The sequence below is a fragment of the Mobula hypostoma genome, chromosome 19, assembly GCF_963921235.1.
Source record: "Mobula hypostoma chromosome 19, sMobHyp1.1, whole genome shotgun sequence".
NCBI classification, from domain to species: Eukaryota; Metazoa; Chordata; class Chondrichthyes; order Myliobatiformes; family Myliobatidae; genus Mobula; species Mobula hypostoma.
Genome location: NC_086115.1, coordinates 12,634,169 through 12,651,655, shown reverse-complemented (window position 1 = coordinate 12,651,655; position 17,487 = coordinate 12,634,169). Strand labels below are relative to the sequence as shown.

The 17,487-nt window shown below is 49.5% G+C and overlaps 1 protein-coding gene across 3 annotated transcripts in view; it reads right to left on the bottom strand.

Annotated features, from left to right (window-relative positions):
• Positions 1-17,487, bottom strand: part of LOC134358831 (slit homolog 1 protein-like) — a 339,272-nt gene that overhangs the window by 178,232 nt on the left and 143,553 nt on the right. For all 3 annotated transcript variants that reach the window (XM_063071371.1, XM_063071370.1, XM_063071372.1), the window contains exon 10: positions 13,687-13,758. In XM_063071371.1, the coding sequence (XP_062927441.1) occupies positions 13,687-13,758 (72 nt within the window). The remainder of the gene's footprint in view (positions 1-13,686; positions 13,759-17,487) is intronic.

Below are 17,487 nucleotides of genomic sequence, written 5' to 3'. Positions count from 1 at the left end.
CGGTGCTCCCGATGTGGCCTTTTATATATTGGTGAGACCCGACGCAGACTGGGAGACCGCTTTGCTGAACATCTACGCTCTGTCCGCCAGAGAAAGCAGGATCTCCCAGTGGCCACACATTTTAATTCCACATCCCATTCCCATTCTGACATGTCTATCCACGGCCTCCTCTACTGTAAAGATGAAGCCACACTCAGGTTGGAGGAACAACACCTTATATTCCGTCTGGGTAGCCTCCAACCTGATGGCATGAACATTGACTTCTCTAACTTCCGCTAGGCCCCACCTCCCCCTCGTACCCCAGCTGTTACTCATTTTTATGCACACATTCTTTCTCTCACTCTCCTTTTTCTCCCTCTGTCCCTCTAAATATACCTCTTGCCCATCCTCTGGGTCACCCCCCCCCCGTCTTTCTCCCTAGGCCTCCTGTCCCATGATCCTCTCGTATCCCCTTTTGCCTATCACCTGTCCAGCTCTCGGCTCTATCCCTCCCCCTCCTGTCTTCTCCTATCATTTTGCATCTCCCCCTCCCCCTCCAGCTTTCAAATCCCTTACTCACTCTTCCTTCAGTTAGTCCTGACGAAGGGTCTCGGCCTGAAACGTCGACTGCGCCTCTTCCTATAGATGCTGCTTGGCCTGCTGCGTTCACCAGCAACTTTGATGTATGTTGCTTAGATACACTACACTCAGTCCCCTCTTCCAGATTGTTAATCTTTCCTATCCACGGATATTTGGTATCCACCAGCTGAAAATTGTAAGCACTAGATACAGTGGATGTGGAGAGGATGTTTCCAATATGTGAGAGTCTAGGACTAGCAGTCTCAGAAAAGAAGGGTCCCTTTAGAACAGAGATGAGGAAGAATTCCTTTGACTAGAGGGTGGTGAATCTGTGGATTTCATTGCCACAGATGGCTGTGGAGGCCAATTCATTGAGTATATTTAAAGCAGAGGTTAATGTGTTCTTGATTAGTAGGGGTGCCAAATGTTACAGAGAGGAGAATAGGGTTGAAAGGGAAAATAAATCAGCCATGTTGGAATGGTGTTGCAGATTCGATGGGCTGAATGGCCTAATTCCGCTCCTGTGTCTTATCCGTCATACAGCACAGAAACATACACCCTTTCTGCACTAATCTCAACTGATTTCCCCCACATTACCCCCTATGTTCTGTCATTCACCTGCATACTGAGGGCAATTTACAATGACCAATTAACCCGCCCATCTTTGCGACATGGGCAGAACCTGGAGTGATCGGAAGCAACCCACACAGTCACAGTGAGAACGTGCAAACTCCACACATACAGGAGGTCGAGATTGAACCCTTCTCACTGAAACTGTGAGGTAATGGCTCTATCCACAATAACAGAACTCTGGTTATTGCCAATTAATCTTACACAGGGTATGAAATATCTGTGAAGGACTATTGATCTATATCACAGTACACTCTACCAGAGTGAGGGATCCAGTTAAAGCCACTTCAGAAAACAAACCTTGACCAAATCCTCAAAAATAAACCATGATAGTGCTCAAACTCCCCGAGAAACAACGGAATAAAATCTGTACGCTTGTCCCTTGGCTTGAATCCGTTGCTGGTTGTTTGCTTTGGGCCCAGGGGAGGAGTTAGGGGTACAGATATTGAGGGGTTAAAGACTTCCCTTCTGCTGCCTTTAATCTAACAGATGGCTGATCGAAGGGAGGGGCTCGCCAGCAGAAGACAATCGGTGGCTCCAGTTCATTAATTTTATACGGTGTGTGAGATATTCATGAGGGAGATTAGGTTCATTTCAGGAAGGATATGCCTGGCACAGGTCAGTCATTTGATTCTGTTGTCTCTTGACCTGCAGACATGTCTGAGGATCACGGCTTGATGCAAAGCCCTGGTTTGCGCATGACACAACCATATCATTTCTACGCACTGCTCTTCAGAGATGATATTTTTATTGGAAGAAGTGGGGCAAAAATTTGCCAGAATGCTATCTACATTTGATAATGAGAAGAGGTGTCGTGCCTGGAAATATGAAAGCGAAAAGAGTGAGTGGAATTTGTGGGATTGGAAAGGAATTATGTGTTTATTTTTAAATTCTACTTTACAGAGGATTGTGGGAGGATGGGAACAGCAAGTTAATACCAAGCAAACCAGGGAAAACATTGGCTGAGAGAAACCTGGTTCTGTCTGTTCTAAGAACGATAGTTAATCATACAGCCAATAAGTGGGCCCTTCTGTCCTGTCGTCCATAGAACATAGGCTGTTGATGGTCTATGTTGCCCATAGAACGTAGACCATAGATGGAACTTAAAGCAGACAAGTGTGAGGTGTCCAATCACAAACAAGACAAAGTCTGCAGATGCTGGAAATCCAAGCAGCACACACACAGTGCTGTAGGAACTCAGCATCTATGGAAAAGAGTACGGTGAGGTGTTGCACTTTGGGAGGACAAATCAGGGTTGGACATGCATAGTGAATGGTAGAGCACTGAAGAGCAGGGTAGATCAGAAGGATCTGGGATTACAGATCCATAATTCCTTCAGAGTGGCATCTCAGGTAGAGAGGGTCATACAGAGATAGTTTGGCACATTGGCCTTCGTAAATCAGAGCACTGAGTACAGGAGTTGGGATGTTATGTTGTAGTTGAGTATGACGTTGGTGAGGCCTAATTTGGAGTATTATGTGTAGTCTGCTCACCTACCTACGGGAAAGATATCAATAAGATTGAAAGAGTACAAAGAAAATTTATAAGAATGTTGCCAGTACTTGAGTTCCTGAGCTACAGGGAAAGATTGAATAGATTGAAAGGTGTGCCAAGGACGTAGTTAAGAAGAAAAGCTTACGAAAGGTTCAAGAAACTAGGTACTGTTAGAGCTCTAGAAAATTACAAGGGTGCCAGGAAGGAGCTCAAGAATGAAATTAGGAGAGCTAGAAGGGGTCATGAGAAGGCCTTGGCGAGCAAGATTATGGAGAAGCCCAAGGCATTCTACAAGTAAGTGAAGAGCAAGAAGATAAAGCAAGTGCGAATAAGACCAATTAGGAGTGATTGTGAAACGTGCATGGAGTTAGAAGAGGTAGCAGAAGTACTTAATGAATACTTTGCTTCTGTATTCACCAGGGAAAAGGACCTTAGCAGTTGTGGGAATGACTTACAGCAGACTGAAATGCTTGAGCATATAGACATTAAGAAAGGATGTGCTGGCACTTTTGTAAGGTATTAAGCTAGATAAGTCACTGGGACCGGATGAGATATACCCCAGGCTACTGTGGCAAGTGAGGGAGGAGATTGCTAAGCCTCTGGTGATGATCTGTGCATCATCAATAGGCATGGGAGAAGTACCAGAGGATTGGAAGATTGCAAATATTGTTCCCTTCTTCATGAAAGGGAGTAGCGATAACCCAAGAAATTATAGACCAGTGAGTCTTACTTCAGTGGTGGGCAAGTTGTTGGTGAAGATCCTGAGAAGCAGGATTTATGAGCATTTGCAGAGATATAATTAGGGATAGTTAGCATGGCTTTGTCAAGGGCAGGTTGTGCCTTACAAAACTGATTGAATTCTTTGAAGATGTAACAAACACATTGATGAAGGTAGAGCAGTGGATGTACTGTATATGGATTTCAGTATGGAATTTGATAAGGTTCCCCATGCAAGACTTCTTCAGAAAGTAAGGAGGCATGGGATCCAAGGAGACTTTGCTTTGTGGATCCAGAATTGGCTTGCCCAAAGAAGGCAAAGGGTGGCTGTAGATATTTCATATTCTGCATGGAGGTCGGTGACCAGTGCTGTTCCACAGGGATCTGGTGTTAGGTAAATTGAAGGGATTAAAGGCAGATAAATCCCCAGGGCCAGATGGTCTGCATCCCAGAGTGCTTAAGGAAGTAGCCCAAGAAATAGTGGATGCATTAGTGATAATTTTTCAAAACTCTTTAGATTCTGGACTAGTTCCTGAGGATTGGAGGGTGGCTAATGTAACCCCGCTTTTTAAAAAAGGAGGGAGAGAGAAACCAGGGAATTATAGACCGGTTAGCCTAACATCGGTGGTGGGGAAACTGCTAGAGTCAGTTATCAAAGATGTGATAACTGCACATTTGGAAAGCGGTGAAATCATCGGACAAAGTCAGCATGGATTTGTGAAAGGAAAATCATGTCTGACGAATCTCATAGAATTTTTTGAGGATGTAACTAGTAGAGTGGATAGGGGAGAACCAGTGGATGTGGTATATTTGGATTTTCAAAAGGCTTTTGACAAGGTCCCACACAGGAGATTAGTGTGCAAACTTAAAGCACACGGTATTGGGGGTAAGGTATTGATGTGGATAGAGAATTGGTTGGCAGACAGGAAGCAAAGTGTGGGAATAAACGGGACCGTTTCAGAATGGCAGGCAGTGACTAGTGGGGTACCGCAAGGCTCAGTGCTCGGACCCCAGTTGCTTACAATATATATTAATGACTTGGATGAGGGAATTAAATGCAGCATCTCCAAGTTTGTGGATGACACGAAGCTGGGTGGCAGTGTTAGCTGTGAGGAGGATGCTAAGAGGATGCAGGGTGACTTGGATTGGTTAGGTGAGTGGGCAAATTCATGGCAGATGAAATTTAATGTGGATAAATGTGAAGTTATCCACTTTGGTGGCAAACACAGGAAAACAGATTATTATCTGAATGGTGGCCGATTAGGAAAAGGGGAGGTGCAACGAGACCTGGGTGTCATTGTACACCAGTCATTGAAAGTGGGCATGCAGGTACAGCAGGCGGTGAAAAAGGCGAATGGTATGCTGGCATTTATAGCAAGAGGATTCGAGTACAGGAGCAGGGAGGTACTACTGCAGTTGTACAAGTTCTTGGTGAGACCACACCTGGATTATTGTGTGCAGTTTTGGTCCCCTAATCTGAGGAAAGACATCCTTGCCATAGAAGGAGTACAAAGAAGGTTCACCAGATTGATTCCTGGGATGGCAGGACTTTCATATGATGAAAGACTGGATGAACTAGGCTTATTCTCATTGGAATTTAGAAGATTGAGGGGGGATCTGATTGAAACGTATAAAATCCTAAAGGGATTGGACAGACCAGATGCAGGAAGATTGTTCCCGATGTTGGGGAAGTCCAGAACGAGGGGTCACAGTTTGAGGATAAAGGGGAAGCCTTTTAGGACCGAGATCAGGAAAAACTTCTTCACACATAGAGTGGTGAATCTGTGGAATTCTCTGCCACAGGAAACAGTTGAGGCCAGTTCATTGGCCATATTTAAGAGGGAGTTAGATATGGCCCTTGTGGCTAAAGGGATCAGAGGGTATGGAGGGAAGGCTGGTGCAGGGTTCTGAGTTGGATGATCAGCCATGATCATACTGAATGGCAGTGCAGGCTCGAAGGGCCGAATGGCCTACTCCTGCACCTATTTTCTATGTTTCTATGTTTTCTATGTTCTGGGACCCCTCCTCTTTGTGATTTTTATAAAAGACCTGGATGAAGAAGTAGAAGGGTGGGTTAGTAAGTTTGGTGATGACACAGAGGTTGGGGGTGTTGTGGATAGTCTGGAGGGTTGACAGAGATTACTGTGGGATATCGATAGTATGCAGAACTGGGCTGAGAAGTGGCAGATGGAGTTCAACCCAGAGAAGTGTGAAGTGGCTTATTTCGGTAAGTCAGATTTGAAGACAATATAATATTAATGGTAAGACTCTTGGCAGTGTGGAGGATCAGCAAGACCTTGGGGTCCACATCCACGTTGACAGTGTTGTTAAGAAGGCTTATGATGTGATGGCCTTCATCATCCATAGGATTGAGTTCAAGAGCTGTGATGTTAAAGCTATATAAGACCTTGGTTAGACCCTAATTGGAGTACTATGTCCAGTTCTGGTCACCTCACTACAGGAAGGATGTGGATACTATAGAGATTTACGAGGATGTTGCCTGGATTGGGGAGCATGCCTTATGAGAATAGGTTGAGTGAACTTGGCCTTTTCTCCTTGGAGCGACGGAGGATGAGAGGTGACCTGATGGAGGTGTATAAGATGGTGAGAGGCATTGATCACGTGGATAGTCAGAGGCTTTTTCCCAGGGCTGATATGACTAACACGAGGGGGCATAGTTTTAAGGTGCTTGGAAGTAGGTGTAAGGGGGATGTCAGAGGTAAGTTTTTCAGAGTGGTGGGTGCATGGAACACAGTGCCAGCGACGGTGGTAGAGGCAGATACAATAGGGTCTTTTAAGAGACTCTTAGATAGGTACAAGGAGCTTAGAAAAAAAGAGGGCTATGCAGTTGGGAAATTCTAAGCAGTATCTAGAGTAAGTTACATGGTTGGCACAACATTGTGGGCTGAAGGGCCTGTAATATGCTGTAGATTTCTATGTTCTATATTCTATGTTTTAGATTAGGACTTTATTCCCTGGAGTGTTGGAAAATGGGGGAAGATTTGATAGAAGCATACAAAATTACGGGTGGCTGAGACAGGATGAACGCAAGCAGGCTTTTATCACTGAGATTGGGTGAGACTAGAACTAGAGGTCATAGGCTATGGGGGAGTGGTAAAATATTTAAGGTGAATCTGAGGGAATTTCTTCACTCAGAGGGTGGTGTGAACGTGGAGTGAGCTGCCAGTAGACGTGGTGGATGTGGGTTCGACTGCTACACTTAAGAGCTGTTTGGATAAGTACATGATGGGAAGGGCATGGAGGGCAATGGTCCAGGAGCAGGTTGGTGGGACTATGCAGAACTACAATTCAACATGACTAGATGGGCTGAAGGGCCTGCTCCCTGTGTGGTACAGATATACAGCATACAGCACAAAAACAGGACCTTCAGCCCGTGAGGTCTGTGTTCAACCCCGTGATAAGTTACACTGAATCTCTTCTCATGATCCTGGTGAACCTCATCAGCACCTCTCCGAAACCTCCATATGTTTCCTGAAACGGGGCAATCAGAACTTCACACAGTACTCCAAACATCGTCCCTGAGTACAGCTTTGGATACTGACAAATACTCATTTCTGAGCAGACTCAACAACCACAATCTGCATTTAAAGAGTCTCTGTAACTTGGAATCCATCTTCAGGTGATGTAGACGCAATGTGCAAGTACATAATCATACTGAGTGACATAACAATGGGACATGTAAGCAGGACATTCAACTATGTATCCAACCCCTCCGTCCCTGTCTTGGGAGTGTGTGATGAGACAGTGTAGAGGGAGTTTCACTCTGTATCTAACCCGTGCTGTCCCTGTCCTGGGAGTGTGTGATGGGACAGTGTAGAGGGAGCTTCACTCTGTATCTAACCCGTGCTGTCCCTGTCCTGGGAGTGTGTGATGGGACAGTGTAGAGGGAGCTTCACTCTGTATCTAACCCGTGCTGTCCCTGTCCTGGGAGTGTGTGATGGGACAGTGTAGAGGGAGCTTCACTCTGCATCTAACCCGTGCTGTCCCTGTCCTGGGAGTGTGTGATGGGACAGTGTAGAGGGAGCTTCACTCTGTATCTAACCCGTGCTGTCCCTGTCCTGGGAGTGTGTGATGGGACAGTGTAGAGGGAGCTTCACTCTGTATCTAACCCGTGCTGTCCCTGTCCTGGGAGTGTGTGATGGGACAGTGTAGAGGGAGCTTCACTCTGTATCTAACCCGTGCTGTCCCTGTCCTGGGAGTGTGTGATGGGACAGTGTAGAGGGAGCTTCACTCTGCATCTAACCCGTGCTGTCCCTGCCCTGGGAGTGTGTGATGGGACAGTTTAGAGGGAGCTTCACTCTGTATCTAACCCGTGCTGTCCCTGTCTTGGGAGTGTGTGATGAAACAGTGTAGTGGGAGATTCACTCTGTATCTAACCCGTGCTGTCCCTGTCCTGGGAGTGTGTGATGGGACAGTGTAGAGGGAGATTCACTCTGTATCTAACCCGTGCTGTCCCTGCCCTGGGAGTGTGTGATGGGACAGTGTAGAGGGAGCTTCACTCTGTATCTAACCCGTGCTGTCCCTGTCCTGGGAGTGTGTGATGAGACAGTGTAGAGGGAGATTCACTCTGTATCTAACCCGTGCTGTCCCTGTCCTGGGAGTGTGTGATGGGACAGTGTAGAGGGAGCTTCACTCTGTATCTAACCCGTGCTGTCCCTGTCTTGGGAGTGTGTGATGGGACAGTGTAGAGGGAGCTTCACTCTGTATCTAACCCGTGCTGTCCCTGTCCTGGGAGTGTGTGATGGGACAGTGTAGAGGGAGCTTCACTCTGTATCCAACCCGTGCTGTCCCTGTCCTGGGAGTGTGTGATGGGACAGTGTAGAGGGAGCTTCACTCTGTATCTAACCCGTGCTGTCCCTGTCTTGGGAGTGTGTGATGAAACAGTGTAGTGGGAGATTCACTCTGTATCTAACCCGTGCTGTCCCTGTCCTGGGAGTGTGTGATGGGACAGTGTAGAGGGAGATTCACTCTGTATCTAACCCGTGCTGTCCCTGCCCTGGGAGTGTGTGATGGGACAGTGTAGAGGGAGCTTCACTCTGTATCTAACCCGTGCTGTCCCTGTCCTGGGAGTGTGTGATGAGACAGTGTAGAGGGAGATTCACTCTGTATCTAACCCGTGCTGTCCCTGTCCTGGGAGTGTGTGATGGGACAGTGTAGAGGGAGCTTCACTCTGTATCTAACCCGTGCTGTCCCTGTCTTGGGAGTGTGTGATGGGACAGTGTAGAGGGAGCTTCACTCTGTATCTAACCCGTGCTGTCCCTGTCCTGGGAGTGTGTGATGGGACAGTGTAGAGGGAGCTTCACTCTGTATCCAACCCGTGCTGTCCCTGTCCTGGGAGTGTGTGATGGGACAGTGTAGAGGGAGCTTCACTCTGCATCTAACCCGTGCTGTCCCTGCCCTGGGAGTGTGTGATGGGACAGTGTAGAGGGAGCTTCACTCTGTATCTAACCCGTGCTGTCCCTGTCTTGGGAGTGTGTGATGGGACAGTGTAGAGGGAGCTTCACTCTGTATCTAACCCGTGCTGTCCCTGTCCTGGGAGTGTGTGATGGGACAGTGTAGAGGGAGCTTCACTCTGTATCCAACCCGTGCTGTCCCTGTCCTGGGAGTGTGTGATGGGACAGTGTAGAGGGAGCTTCACTCTGCATCTAACCCGTGCTGTCCCTGCCCTGGGAGTGTGTGATGGGACAGTGTAGAGGGAGCTTCACTCTGTATCTAACCCGTGCTGTCCCTGTCTTGGGAGTGTGTGATGAAACAGTGTAGTGGGAGATTCACTCTGTATCTAACCCGTGCTGTCCCTGTCCTGGGAGTGTGTGATGAGACAGTGTAGAGGGAGATTCACTCTGTATCTAACCCGTGCTGTCCCTGTCCTGGGAGTGTGTGATGGGACAGTGTAGAGGGAGCTTCACTCTGTATCTAACCCGTGCTGTCCCTGTCTTGGGAGTGTGTGATGGGACAGTGTAGAGGGAGCTTCACTCTGTATCTAACCCGTGCTGTCCCTGTCTTGGGAGTGTGTGATGGGACAGTGTAGAGGGAGCTTCACTCTGTATCTAACCCGTGCTGTCCCTGTCCTGGGAGTGTGTGATGGGACAGTGTAGAGGGAGCTTCACTCTGTATCCAACCCGTGCTGTCCCTGTCCTGGGAGTGTGTGATGGGACAGTGTAGAGGGAGCTTCACTCTGCATCTAACCCGTGCTGTCCCTGCCCTGGGAGTGTGTGATGGGACAGTGTAGAGGGAGCTTCACTCTGTATCTAACCCGTGCTGTCCCTGTCTTGGGAGTGTGTGATGAAACAGTGTAGTGGGAGATTCACTCTGTATCTAACCCGTGCTGTCCCTGTCCTGGGAGTGTGTGATGAGACAGTGTAGAGGGAGCTTCACTCTGTATCTAACCCGTGCTGTCCCCACCCTGGGAGTGTGTGATGGGACAGTGTAGAGGGAGCTTCACTCTGCATCTAACCCGTGCTGTCCCTGTCCTGGGAGTGTGTGATGGGACAGTGTAGAGGGAGCTTCACTCTGTATCTAACCCGTGCTGTCCCTGTCCTGGGAGTGTGTGATGGGACAGTGTAGAGGGAGCTTCACTCTGTATCTAACCCGTGCTGTCCCTGTCCTGGGAGTGTGTGATGGGACAGTGTAGAGGGAGCTTCACTCTGTATCTAACCCGTGCTGTCCCTGTCCTGGGAGTGTGTGATGGGACAGTGTAGAGGGAGCTTCACTCTGCATCTAACCCGTGCTGTCCCTTCCCTGGGAGTGTGTGATGGGACAGTTTAGAGGGAGCTTCACTCTGTATCTAACCCGTGCTGTCCCTGTCTTGGGAGTGTGTGATGAAACAGTGTAGTGGGAGATTCACTCTGTATCTAACCCGTGCTGTCCCTGTCCTGGGAGTGTGTGATGGGACAGTGTAGAGGGAGATTCACTCTGTATCTAACCCGTGCTGTCCCTGCCCTGGGAGTGTGTGATGGGACAGTGTAGAGGGAGCTTCACTCTGTATCTAACCCGTGCTGTCCCTGTCCTGGGAGTGTGTGATGAGACAGTGTAGAGGGAGATTCACTCTGTATCTAACCCGTGCTGTCCCTGTCCTGGGAGTGTGTGATGGGACAGTGTAGAGGGAGCTTCACTCTGTATCTAACCCGTGCTGTCCCTGTCTTGGGAGTGTGTGATGGGACAGTGTAGAGGGAGCTTCACTCTGTATCTAACCCGTGCTGTCCCTGTCCTGGGAGTGTGTGATGGGACAGTGTAGAGGGAGCTTCACTCTGTATCCAACCCGTGCTGTCCCTGTCCTGGGAGTGTGTGATGGGACAGTGTAGAGGGAGCTTCACTCTGTATCTAACCCGTGCTGTCCCTGTCTTGGGAGTGTGTGATGAAACAGTGTAGTGGGAGATTCACTCTGTATCTAACCCGTGCTGTCCCTGTCCTGGGAGTGTGTGATGGGACAGTGTAGAGGGAGATTCACTCTGTATCTAACCCGTGCTGTCCCTGCCCTGGGAGTGTGTGATGGGACAGTGTAGAGGGAGCTTCACTCTGTATCTAACCCGTGCTGTCCCTGTCCTGGGAGTGTGTGATGAGACAGTGTAGAGGGAGATTCACTCTGTATCTAACCCGTGCTGTCCCTGTCCTGGGAGTGTGTGATGGGACAGTGTAGAGGGAGCTTCACTCTGTATCTAACCCGTGCTGTCCCTGTCTTGGGAGTGTGTGATGGGACAGTGTAGAGGGAGCTTCACTCTGTATCTAACCCGTGCTGTCCCTGTCCTGGGAGTGTGTGATGGGACAGTGTAGAGGGAGCTTCACTCTGTATCCAACCCGTGCTGTCCCTGTCCTGGGAGTGTGTGATGGGACAGTGTAGAGGGAGCTTCACTCTGCATCTAACCCGTGCTGTCCCTGCCCTGGGAGTGTGTGATGGGACAGTGTAGAGGGAGCTTCACTCTGTATCTAACCCGTGCTGTCCCTGTCTTGGGAGTGTGTGATGGGACAGTGTAGAGGGAGCTTCACTCTGTATCTAACCCGTGCTGTCCCTGTCCTGGGAGTGTGTGATGGGACAGTGTAGAGGGAGCTTCACTCTGTATCCAACCCGTGCTGTCCCTGTCCTGGGAGTGTGTGATGGGACAGTGTAGAGGGAGCTTCACTCTGCATCTAACCCGTGCTGTCCCTGCCCTGGGAGTGTGTGATGGGACAGTGTAGAGGGAGCTTCACTCTGTATCTAACCCGTGCTGTCCCTGTCTTGGGAGTGTGTGATGAAACAGTGTAGTGGGAGATTCACTCTGTATCTAACCCGTGCTGTCCCTGTCCTGGGAGTGTGTGATGAGACAGTGTAGAGGGAGATTCACTCTGTATCTAACCCGTGCTGTCCCTGTCCTGGGAGTGTGTGATGGGACAGTGTAGAGGGAGCTTCACTCTGTATCTAACCCGTGCTGTCCCTGTCTTGGGAGTGTGTGATGGGACAGTGTAGAGGGAGCTTCACTCTGTATCTAACCCGTGCTGTCCCTGTCTTGGGAGTGTGTGATGGGACAGTGTAGAGGGAGCTTCACTCTGTATCTAACCCGTGCTGTCCCTGTCCTGGGAGTGTGTGATGGGACAGTGTAGAGGGAGCTTCACTCTGTATCCAACCCGTGCTGTCCCTGTCCTGGGAGTGTGTGATGGGACAGTGTAGAGGGAGCTTCACTCTGCATCAAACCCGTGCTGTCCCTGCCCTGGGAGTGTGTGATGGGACAGTGTAGAGGGAGCTTCACTCTGTATCTAACCCGTGCTGTCCCTGTCTTGGGAGTGTGTGATGAAACAGTGTAGTGGGAGATTCACTCTGTATCTAACCCGTGCTGTCCCTGTCCTGGGAGTGTGTGATGAGACAGTGTAGAGGGAGATTCACTCTGTATCTAACCCGTGCTGTCCCTGTCCTGGGAGTGTGTGATGGGACAGTGTAGAGGGAGCTTCACTCTGTATCTAACCCGTGCTGTCCCTGTCTTGGGAGTGTGTGATGGGACAGTGTAGAGGGAGCTTCACTCTGTATCTAACCCGTGCTGTCCCTGTCCTGGGAGTGTGTGATGGGACAGTGTAGAGGGAGCTTCACTCTGTATCCAACCCGTGCTGTCCCTGCCCTGGGAGTGTGTGATGGGATAGTGTAGAGGGAGCTTCACTCTGTATCTAACCCGTGCTGTCCCTGCCCTGGGAGTGTGTGATGGGTCAGCGTAGAGGGAGCTTCACTCTGCATCTAACCCGTGCTGTCCCTGTCCTGGGATTGTGTGATGGGACAGTGTAGAGGGAGATTCACTCTGTATCTAACCCGTGCTGTCCCTGTCCTGGGAGTGTGAGATGGGACAGTGTAGAGGGAGATCCACTCTGAAGACTCTTGACACTGACAGAAATAATCACAGTCTCTCTGCCTGAAGTAGGGTGACTCTTTGATTTTAAATAGTGCCCCCTTAATTCTTGCCCTCCTGCATGAGGAAGCTTTCTCTCTACATCCTCGCCCTCAGGGTCTGAAATGTTTCAATCACATCGCTGCTTACTCTTCAACAAGCCAGTGCTTAAGAACCTCAGAAGAGAACAGATCTCAGTGAATTAATATCATAATTAAGACCAGTGCTGTAGACAGATCTCCGGATATGGTCTCACCACTGCCCTGGGCTCCATCTGTGGACGAGCTCCCACAATGGTGTCATTGGCTGCCTCAGACTGGGCAGCATGATGGTGTAGCGGCTAGTGTGACAACGTTTCTCGCGCCAGCAACCGGCTTCAATTCCTGCGGCTCTCTGTAAATCTCTCTGTTTATACGTTCTGCCAGTGACCTTGTGGGTTTCCCCTGTGTGCTTTGGTTTCTTCCCACATTTCAGAAATATGGGTCAGTATGTGTTAGTAAGTGCCCCCAGCACAACCTGAGACTCTGTTCCTCACTGACACTAATGATGCATTTCACTGTTTTTCAATGTTTTGATATACATACGACAAATAAAATTAATCAGAACCCACAGATCCCGTGGGACTGCCTCACAAGAAGGAGGGCATAGCCTCCCTACTTTCTGTGTAGGGCACTTGGCCAAGTGGTTAAGGCGTTCGTCTAGTGATCTGAAGGTCGCTAGTTCGAGCCTCAGCTGTGGCAGCGTGTTTGTGTCCTTGATTAAGGCACTTAACCACACATTGCTCTAGTGTCTGTGCAAGGAGTGGCGCCCCACACAGACTTCCAATCGACGCAGGCTCTCATGGTCTGAGTTGACGTTCCCTCCCCTTTCCCATCCGCCTCTCCTAGCAAAAGGCAATGGCGTTCCACGAGCGCACACTTACATCCGCCGTAGTTTTTTGTACGTGGTAAACGTCCCTGGTGGAACGGATTTGATTCCATTCTGCTCCAGTCGTCTGGAAAGGAAGTGAAATGGGACAGTGAGGATGATTCGAAACAAGAGGCCATACACCATCAGCAGCCCTGTGATCGCACAAGCAAATCCCCGCAAATATTAAAGTAGCACATCGCCAGGTGCTTCACAGTCCTGGAGTCACAAGGCATGAAAACAACACACTTCATCCACGCTGACCATAATAATCCCACTTAGAGCACAAGACACAGGGACATTATTAGGCCATTCAGCCCATTAAGTCTGCTCCAATATTCGAACACAGCTGATTTATTTTCCTTCTAAACCCCATTCTCCTGCTATCTCCCTGTAACCTTTGACACCCTTACTAATCAAGAACCTCCACCTGAAATGTACCCAGTGACTATGCCATAACTGTCTGTGGCAATGAATTCCACAGATTCACCAACCTCTGGCTAAAAAAGATATCTCCTCATCTCTGTTCTAAAAAGACATCATTGTATTCTGAGGCTGTGCTCTTTGATCCTAGACCCTCCCATGATTGGAACCATTCTCTCCATGCCAACCCTATCGAGACCCTGCAATGTTTGGTATGCTTCATGAGATTCACGACTCCCTACAACACCCACCACTCATCTTCTAAACTACAGTGAGGACAGGTCCAGAGCCATCAGATATCGCTCATACTCAAACCCTTTCCTTCCTGTAAACCCCCTGTAAAGAGCCACGTAATAATGTAACAGGCCTATCAAACTCTGGTTGGACCACACTTGGAGTATTGTGTTCAGTTCTGGTCGCCTCATTATAGGAATGATGTCGAAGCTTCGGGGAATTCACCAGGATGCTGCCTGGATTAGAGAGCATGTCCTAAGATAATAGGTCTTTTCTACATGAAGTGAAGGAGGATGAGACGTGACTGGATAAAGGTGTACAACGTGATAAGAGCCACAGATGTAGTGGACAGCCAGACTTTTTCCCAGGGTAGAAATTACTTTTACAAAGAGGCGTAACTTTAAGGTGATTGGAGCAAAGAATAGGGGGAATGTCACAGGAGTGTTTTTTTTTCCACACAGAGTGTGGTGGGTGCATGGGCAATGTTGCCGGGGTGATGGTAGAGGCATCATGTTCAGCACTGACATTGTGGGCCGAACGGCCTGCTCCCGTACAGTGCTGTTCTACCTTCTTTGTCCTTTATAGGCATCCGTTAGTCTCCTGAGACCATGGATTTGTGCCTTGGAGGGTTTCCAGGGCGCAGGCCTGGGCAAGGTTGTATGGAAGACCGGCAGTTGCCCATGCTACAAGTCTCCCCTCTCCACGCCACCGATGTTGTCCAAGGGAAGGGCATTAGGACCGATACAGCTTGGCACCGGTGTCATCACAGAGCAATGTGTGGTTAAGTGCTTTGCTCAAGGACACAACACGCTGCCTCAGCCAAGGCTCCAACTAGCGACCTTCAGGTTGCTAGACGAACGCCTTAACCACTTGGCCACGCGCCAACACTCTTTGTCCTTAACATCCAACTTTTTGAATGAATAGACTAAGCTCAGCTGAACATCTCAGGGAACAGAGTCACCCTGGCACTGGACAGTGTGTATTGTGGGGACAGGTCATGGCTGCGAGAGTGAAGACCACGGTTCATTACTGACCGCTAGCCAGGACTGTTTCCGACTTTGTCTGAAAGCCCTTCATGACAACCCAGCCATAGCCTTTAGCAAAGGGCAAACAGTCACAGGATGTGGGGTAAAAAGTGGAAAGTGTTGATTGTCTCGCCTGTAGATGTGGATTAACACAATGGAATTGTGCAATATGGTGCAAATTATATTTGTGCCATCCCTTGAGTCCGTTCACAATTGACTGTTTTCTCTTGTTTTCTGAATCATTTTCCCCAGCTTTGTAACAACTGATTGAAAGGACCGTAGTACTTGGCACAATGAGACAAAAATCAAGAAGCTTCACTCTGTATCTAACCCGTGCTGTCCCTGTCCTGGGAGTGTGTGATGGGATAGTGTAGATGGAGATTCACTCTGTATCTAACCCGTGCTGTCCCTGCCCTGAGAGTGTATGATGGGACAGTGTAGAGGGAGCTTCACTCTGTATCTAACCCGTGCTGTCCCTGCCCTGGGAGTGTGTGATGGGACAGTGTAGAGGGAGATTCACTCTGTATCTAACCTGTGCTGTCCCTGTCCTGGGAGTGTGTGATGGGACAGTGTAGAGGGAGCTTCACTCTGTATCTAACCCGTGCTGTCCCTGTCCTGGGAGTGTGTGATGGGACAGTGTAGAAGGAAATTCACTCTGTATCTAACAAGTGCTGTCCCTGTCCTGGGAGTGTGTGATGGGACAGTGTGGAGGGAGTTTCACTCTGTATCTAACCCGTGCTGTCCCCGCACTGGGGGTGTGTGTGTGATGGGACAGTGTGGAGGGAGCTTCACTCTGTATCTAACCCGTGCTGTCCCTGTCCTGGGAGTGTGTGATGGGACAGTGTGGAGGGAGCTTCACTCTGAATCTAACCCGTGCTGTCCCTGTCCTGGGAGTGTGTGATGGGACAGTGTAGAGGGAGAGTCACTCTGTATCTAACCTGTGCTGTCCCTGCCCTGGGAGTGTGTGATGGGACAGTGTAGAGGGACAGTCACTCTGTATCTAACCCATGCTGTCCCTGTCCTGGGAGTGTGTGATCGGACAGTGTGGAGGGAGTTTCACTCTGTATCTAACCCGTGCTGTCCCTGTCCTGGGAGTGTGTGATGGGTCAGTGTGGAGGGAGCTTCACTCTGTATCTAATCCGTGCTGTCCCTGTCCTGGGAGTGTGTGATGGGACAGTGTAGAGGGAGCTTCACTCTGTATCTAACCCGTGCTGTCCCTGTCCTGGGAGTGTGTGATGGGACAGTGTAGAAGGAAATTCACTCTGTATCTAACCCGTGCTGTCCCTGTCCTGGGAGTGTGTGATGGGACAGTGTGGAGGGAGTTTCACTCTGTATCTAACCCGTGCTGTCCCCGCACTGGGGGTGTGTGTGTGATGGGACAGTGTGGAGGGAGCTTCACTCTGTATCTAACCCGTGCTGTCCCTGTCCTGGGAGTGTGTGATGGGACAGTGTGGAGGGAGCTTCACTCTGAATCTAACCCGTGCTGTCCCTGTCCTGGGAGTGTGTGATGGGACAGTGTAGAGGGAGAGTCACTCTGTATCTAACCTGTGCTGTCCCTGCCCTGGGAGTGTGTGATGGGACAGTGTAGAGGGACAGTCACTCTGTATCTAACCCATGCTGTCCCTGTCCTGGGAGTGTGTGATGGGACAGTGTGGAGGGAGCTTCACTCTGAATCTAACCCGTGCTGTCCCTGTCCTGGGAGTGTGTGATGGGACAGTGTAGAGGGAGAGTCACTCTGTATCTAACCTGTGCTGTCCCTGCCCTGGGAGTGTGTGATGGGACAGTGTAGAGGGACAGTCACTCTGTATCTAACCCATGCTGTCCCTGTCCTGGGAGTGTGTGATCGGACAGTGTGGAGGGAGTTTCACTCTGTATCTAACCCGTGCTGTCCCTGTCCTGGGAGTGTGTGATGGGTCAGTGTGGAGGGAGCTTCACTCTGTATCTAACCCGTGCTGTCCCTGTCCTGGGAGTGTGTGATGGGACAGTGTAGAGGGAGCTTCACTCTGTATCTAACTCGTGCTGTCCCTGTCCTGGGAGTGTGTGATGGGACAGTGTAGAAGGAAATTCACTCTGTATCTAACCCGTGCTGTCCCTGTCCTGGGAGTGTGTGATGGGACAGTGTGGAGGGAGTTTCA